We start from the raw sequence: 7,239 nt of genomic DNA, 5'->3' as shown, positions 1-7,239 counted from the left end.
CCTCATGGGGGAAGGCCCTCTGTTCCAAGGCTCCGCCCTCTGTTTGTTGTCGCCTTGGAAACCATTTCCCTACCACGATCAGGCCTCGGTTAGCTTGTTTCGAGGCGCTCTCTCTCTCCAGCGGGCCAGACTCCAGGCCTCACCTGCCCCAGACCCTTGCTTGATGAGCGGGGCACTGAAGGTGGAAGCGTACAGCACTGGGCTGCCAGTTACTTATCAGTGCCATGGTTCTTCATCGAGTACTTCCTGGGGCTGCAGTCATTCCACAGTATTTATAGAGGATCACGTGCTAGGCAGTGGGCTAGGTGCTGGAGTTGGAAGAACAAGCTGTAGGTGGTTCCTGACCTCATGGAGTTTACAGGCCAGTGGGGGAGAGGGGGACAAAAAGTAAGCAACGAAGGAATAAAACAGCTGTAGGCTTGGTAAGGACAATGAACTAAAACCAGGAATGGGGCATAAGGATGTCCTCTGAAGAGGTCACATTTAAGCCAAAGCCTACAGAATAAATGCAAAGGTAAGGAGCTGGCCAGGGAAGAGAGGAGGAATAGCATTCCAGGGAGAGGAAAGTCTGAACAATAGCCCTGAGGAGGTTAAGAACCTTTCTGGGAAACTAAAAAGAACAGTGTGGCTGAGCCTGGTGAGGCTGGATTGCATTTGCAGGGCCTGACGGATGGGATTAGGAGCAGATCCTTGATTTGAAAGACAGTATATAGGGGAAACTGACAAAGCGCAGTGTACTCCTCCCCACTCCCCACCCCCCGATAACTTGGAAACAGAAAAAAAGATCATTGAGTCAACTGCAGAAAAAAAGTAAGTTACGCACAGCCCTCAAGACAAGACTAAGTAAACTTCTTGGAGGTAGTGGCAGAGTAGTATCCTCAAAAGTCACAGGTGAGATAAATAAGGTTAAATAATTAGCCTCATCACACAGCAGAGCCAGCACTGGAACCCAAGTCAGACTGGAAAGCCCCACTCTTAAACACTGTTAAACATAAGTCCACATTACAAGGGTTGTCTATTGGTCATCGAAATATTGTCAGTTTGAGAGGCAAACTCTAGCAGTGCCCATTTAAGCAGAGTCTAGGGAAGAGAGTATCTTGGTCCAAGTAACCAGCTTTGTGTAGTCACCAGCTAGATCTACCCAGTGAGGGTGGGTTTTCAACCTAGCTGTCCAGCCAACCCCAACCACTGAGATCACCCTTCCTAACCCCTCTTTGGCTGGTGACTGGGCTTCCCCAGCAGAGGGCTGGCTGTTTGGCGACCATTCAGCCTGCTCTCATCAACCAGGAAATTCGGTTTTAGGGGCTACAGATCCTGGGAGATGGGTCCGTGACAAATGTGTTTTGGCTGGCTCACCCAAGCAATGCCGTCCTGTGAGGGTTGAGTGAGCAGCTGCCATACTCTACAGTGGACACCAGCTTCACTGTGAGCACCTTTAACTTTGAGTGCAAAGCTAGAACACAGCCATGTGCCCTAGAGGAGGGCACACCTAATTCTGCAAGGCAGGAGGGGTCACAGAGGTAATGTCATAAAGGGGATAGCTGTCCAAGCTGCCTCCAGCTCCAGCCCCTCCTCCTTTAACATTACTTTGTTCTCTGCTTCAAAAGAGACTCCTTTGGCCATCTAGAACAAACTCTTTTGAAAGCTCAGTTCAAAGGCCAACCCTTCTCAAACTTTTCCTGATACACTCTCCCATAAAGATATGCCCTGTGGACCCCCAGACTTTCATTAGTGAATATGAAGTACTTCAGTGTATCTATTTACACACCTGGCTCTTCTACTAGTCTCCCAAGTCTACCCAACACAGGAATGTCATCCCCTGTGCCGAGCACGATGGAAGTTATCGAACGGCTTGGATACAGGGCTGGTGGGAAGATGAGCTATTGTTTATTTAGTACCTGTATGGCAGGTACTGTCAGATTGTTTACATTCATGATCTCCACTTTATAGATTAAGAAACTGAGACAGAATATAAATAACTTGTTCAAATTCAGCAGCAAGAGTCAGGGCTCAAACAAGTGCTTTTGTTTACTTCAAGGCCATCACCAAAAAGTTTAGCTTTTTCTGTGATGGAACCGTTCTATATATGTACCATCTGAAAGGGTAGGCATTAGTCATTTGTAGCTACTGAACACTTGAAATGTCACTGGTGAGACTGAGGAAGTGAATTTTAAACCTTAGAATATATATATATACAATTTTTAATAAGGATACACACACACACATAATTTTTTAATGCCTATAGCACCTGGTATTCCTAGGTGGTCTCCCATCCAAGTACTAACCAGGCCAAACCCTGCTTAGCTTCCGAGATCAGACGATAGGGCACTTTTAGGGTGGCATGGCCATAGACCACCTTAGAATATTTTAAATGTAAATAGCCAAACGTGGCTGATTACTGTCTTAGCACAGGTAGAGGCAGAATTCTTGGATTTGAAGTCTACCCTTTTGCTCACTGGCTAGATTTGGAGCATGCTGCTATAGCTCATGGAACCTGTTTCCCTACTAGCCATGAAATGGGTTCATTATTGCTCTGAGGTTACCTTTTGGCTCAAATGAGCTCATTAGGTGAAAAGGACCAAAGCTCTCTATAGGCAGAGAGAGCAGTTTCAGAAATGCGTGGTGCCTAGACTGCAACGGAGGGCTCTGGATTGGGGCCCTTGGCAGGGATGTCAAGGACCAACCATGAGAATGCCTCTGGTGGGGATCCCTAGGCCCAAGTACCAGCCATATGGTCTTAAGAAAGAAAAAAAAAACCCCTCCCCACTTTCACATATGCACACAGAGCACAGACCTCATGCAGCCCCAAGGGGCAAAAAGAGACTTTAATTAGGGGAGGGAGGAGATATAAGAAAAGGTACAGCGAGCGTGGGAGCAGAGAAGCCAGAGCGGATAAGAGGACCCTGGCCGGGAATCTCACAGGACTCACCTGTCCACCTCAAGCACAGGCACTGCACTGACAAACAAGGCGAAACAATGGCCCCTCTCAGCTGGGAGGGCGTGAAGCAGCCCCTGGGGCCAGAGGTTGCCTGGCTTTCTGGCCCTAGTTTCCAAGCATGGTTGGTGACCACCAGTTCAGCCCATGTCCCCAACCAGTGCTGGGTGACCATCTTCGCTTAGGAAGCAGGCCACCACTTCTGGGCCTGAGGAGGCTTGAGAATAAGAGGGCTAGAGAGAGGAACTGAAGTTTGAAACCTCCCTCCCTCCCACCTGGGGTGGCTTGGGGGAAGGTACAGTAGTCGCCTTCTGGCTCCAGGCCAGCCCAGGCCACAGCGACCAATAACATACAATCACTGGGACCAGTCACAGCCACTGGAGGCAGAGGTGGTTTAAAAAAAAAGACAAAAAGGTTACAGTCTCCTACAAGCACAGTTTAAATTTCAAGACGTTAAAAAAAAATCTGTCCCGGCCCAGGGGACTGAATATCAGAAGCCAGCCTGACCAGGCACATGTGGCCTTGGGGCAGGTCCACTGCTGCTTTGTTGCCAGCTAGCAAGCGCACCACCCCCCCTCCCACATCTAATGCCCACCCTAACCCAGTTCTCCTCCGCTGCTTCCGCTGTCGCTCTGAGAAGTAACTCCAGGACGCCTTCGCAGAGACACGGGGGAGTCTGAGGGGGAAGGCCACGAGATCCACCCAGATGGTTTAAAACTGTCAAGAAAATCAAGAAGTGAAAGATGGTTATTGCTGTATCCTGGCAGGCCTGCTCAGGGGAGGTGGGCTAACCTGAAAGCTGCCACTGTGCTCACATCTCTGAGGGGCAGGGCTGGGTCCCAGGACACCCCTGTGGGCATGCTCTTTCTAATTCATCCATCCCTTTGGGGCACTGGCCCTAAACCTAGCAGTAGACAAGGCAGAGAAATTAAGGGTTGTATAGGTTTTCCACAGCTTCCCTTGGCTGTGTCATGGAGGCTACTACAAAGCCCTGGAGGTTGCTTTCTTTAGAGATGCAAGGGCTTAAGGATTCAGACGGCTGTGTACTTTTTGTCAAGCTCTGTGTGGTCTTCCAACCAAGACAGGCCCTTGACATGTTTTCTGCCATCAAGGATCCTCCATGGTGCTTAAAATAGCCCTGGACATTTTACAGACCAGAAGTTGTATACCAATGGTCCACAGGCTGAACCCAGTCCAAAGATGAGCAGTGTTTGGCTCACAAAGTGTTCCAAAAAATATGAATTAGTTGCCAACCTTGAAAATATCGGAGACTCCATATACAAACAAATTCAGATTTAGGGATTCTTTTAAAAAGCTGGAAAATGAAGCTATGTGATGGTGATCCTCTTTAGGTAAGGCACATGCTCATTAGCCCACTTCACTCATGTACATTACCTGGCCAACCCCTGTATGCATGTGAGTATGTGACCCCTGCCAGATGCCATGGTACTACCCGAGATCTTTGGGTCTGAAACCTAGCTCCAAGACCTGGTTCTCCCACTTACTGGCTTGAGGGACCTTGGCAGGTGACTTAACTTCCAAAGCCCCAGTGTGCTCATCTGTAAAATGAGGGTAACAACTGCCTCAAAGATCGTTTTAGGTATTAAGACATGTGAATGTGATTTTTTTAGCTGTATAACTATAGAAATGCAATTATCATAAAAACTAGATTGTTGAATGAATGATCCATATATTAAATTGGGACAATAACTATATTTTTCTTCACAGTTGAATCTATAGACCACCTAAATGCCCAGGCCATAAAACTTTGGTGCTACAATACAAAGAACTCTTACTATGTGCCAAGTGATATGCTCTACATCCATTTCCTCGTTTAACGTTCGACCACACTGAAAGGTTCATATTAATTACAGTCTCCTCATTTTGCTGCTGAGGAAATTGAGTTTTAGTTCCATACCATGACCAAGTAGGCAGTAGAGCCCAGACTACACCCAGGTGGTCTAACCCCACAGCCTGTGTGATCTGAACAAGCGCGCTACCCTGTGCGCACATCACAGCTACTTTGTACATTGGCTGCCCTCAGTATAATTAAAGCCCAGGGGAAGCGAGTGTAATTTCCATTTTTAGACATCTGAGCGCCTTCTGGGCTGGATCTGTATGCACTAGTAGGAATAAACACTAAATCTACCATCTAGGGATCACAATCAACTCTGAATATGTCAACAAACCAAAGATTGTTTGGAAGATGGAAAAGAAAAAATAAAGAGTCACGTCCTGAATATCTAAACAAGAACAACTGTGTCATCAGTTCACCAATGTTTACAATTCCTCCTTTTCAGAGAATTGCAGTCCTTTAAGTTAGGAAGGCACAAACAATAGAAGAGGGATCTGGAAGACTTAAGCCAGGAAATGATGGAAAACAGGCTGAAGACATCATGACGGTAAGCCTGAGAAACAGACACTGAAGGAAAATACTTAAGTCTGTCTGAAAAATTACACTATGACTATCCCATATTCCTAAAAATTCACATGTGGATTTAACTTGCCTAGGCATAGATAAGGACTCTGTGTGTACTTTGAGATGTAGAGGTTAGCATTTAAGTCCCCATGAAAGACTAAGAGAGGTATCCCCCAGACATCCAGATACAGAAAATGTCCTGTAGTTCTTAAAGATGAACCTGAGGTCCTCCAGCATCAAGGTACACGGCTGACCTGCCACCTACTAGAGGTCCTAGAGGCCTCAGTAAATATTCACATGTCATTGGCACCACTTTCCTGCCAGATGCTAAGTTCTCAACAACCCATGACTCCTTCTACTTTTGGACACAAACCAGGAAGGCTCCTACTTACATTCTTGAGAAACTCCTCAGCCACAATGCGGGCACGGGCATTGACCGATAGTTTCATCTCGCTGATCTCCTTGTCAATCTCCTCCATGAAGTGGATCACAAAGTCTACCAACTTGTGTTTGTACATCTGCTCTGTGTGGAAGTTGGTGATCAGAAAACTGATGTCATACCCCTAGGGAAGGAAGACAGCAAGGAGGAAAAAGAGAAGAAACAAGAGAATATCAGTATCCCAGAAGCACATAGCTGGCCATGTTCTTTGTATTTACTCAGCCACATGCTTCCAGCTGGCTGTGTTCTCTCAGGCTATCCGCCTGGTGGGGTGTCTATGTTAGGGCCATGGAACTGAACCCAGGTGATAATTTTGTGTACATCAGATATCTCTGGAAGACTATCTATGACACAAATAGTTGCATTAAAAATGAGTGAATGGAGAACGAATGAGGGACTTGAAATCTTGTTATAGAAGAATTCAAACAACAGGGAACATTTAGTCTGGAGAGAAGAGATGCTGTGAGAGAGGGATGGGATGGAGTCCTTAACTATCAGATGGGTTGTGTGTGGAAGAGCAATTTTATTTATTCTGGGTAGTCCTAGGTTAGATCTAGGACAGGAGAAAGATTTTAGCTCAGGATGAGGACAAGCTTGTCCAGCATGTCTAGAGTATTTGATGATGGTGCATGCTGCTTTGTATAATAGTTGCTCGGTCACTGGGGATATTTTAAGTCAATCTGGCAGGGAGCCTGTGGAGAGGACTCAAATACCAAGTCAGGCAACAACCGACCCAATGTCAACTATAGCCATGAGAGACCATGAATCAGCAGGTGACAAAGCTTAGATAGGATTTCTGATTCATTGTGTCCTTTCTGCTGCTAGATGGGAAGATGAGCAATGTGTCTCCTCTTTTTTGCCTTTTCCATAGTTGAGGCAGACCCAACTTCTCCAAAGCTGATCCCCCTTACTCCCACTGTAGCTGAAATGAAGGCTCACTCTCAATTCAAACAGGGGGTGGGTGCCCTATAGCTGGAGAAGCACCAATCCCGGTTCTAGAAATGATCCTAAGTGAGTGACAGTGGACTCAGTGATAGAATCCTAGGTATTATGAACATGTGGATCACCCGGTCTCACCTCCACCGGTTTCCTTCGAAGAATAAAAAAGTTCTCTGCTCGCATCATCATGAAGCGCATGAACTTGTGGCATAAAATCTTCTCGATCTCATCAGCCTGGTGAGGGCAAAGGAGAAAAGTTTCCCTAAAGCTGACACCCTAGTCCAACAGAAACCTGTAGCTCGGTCTTCTGACTCAAATTCCCCCAGGCTCACTGGAGGCAGTGGGGTTTGGTATTGGGAGCAACCACTGCCTGAACTTTGAAATATGGGGTACTTGGTTACCAATGAAAAGGAGGGTCTACAACATTAGAGCCTCTCCAACTTAATAGGGTATTATTATGATATCATCTTTGCCCATTCCAGAGAGCTAATTCTGGTGAACCCGAGT

General features: G+C 46.6%; 1 protein-coding gene and 1 pseudogene across 1 annotated transcript in view; both read right to left on the bottom strand.

Annotated features, from left to right (window-relative positions):
* Nucleotides 1-2,236: 2,236 nt before the first annotated feature.
* Nucleotides 2,237-2,353, bottom strand: LOC112484385 (annotated as a pseudogene).
* Nucleotides 2,354-2,795: 442 nt separating this feature from the next.
* The window catches only part of ARPC4 (actin related protein 2/3 complex subunit 4), a 9,669-nt gene continuing 5,225 nt past the window's right edge, over nt 2,796-7,239 (bottom strand). Inside the window, exons 6-8 of the mRNA XM_025050810.1 lie at nt 6,871-6,966; nt 5,747-5,917; nt 2,796-3,652 (exon numbers count right to left, since the gene is read on the bottom strand). Of these exons, the coding sequence (XP_024906578.1) occupies nt 3,647-3,652; nt 5,747-5,917; nt 6,871-6,966 (273 nt within the window). The 3' untranslated portion in view covers nt 2,796-3,646. The remainder of the gene's footprint in view (nt 3,653-5,746; nt 5,918-6,870; nt 6,967-7,239) is intronic.

The sequence above is a fragment of the Pteropus alecto genome, unplaced genomic scaffold (assembly GCF_000325575.1).
Source record: "Pteropus alecto unplaced genomic scaffold, ASM32557v1 scaffold75, whole genome shotgun sequence".
In the NCBI taxonomy this organism is placed as follows: Eukaryota; Metazoa; Chordata; class Mammalia; order Chiroptera; family Pteropodidae; genus Pteropus; species Pteropus alecto.
Note: the sequence above shows the minus strand (reverse complement) of the source record. Positions and strands in the feature narration are given on the sequence as shown.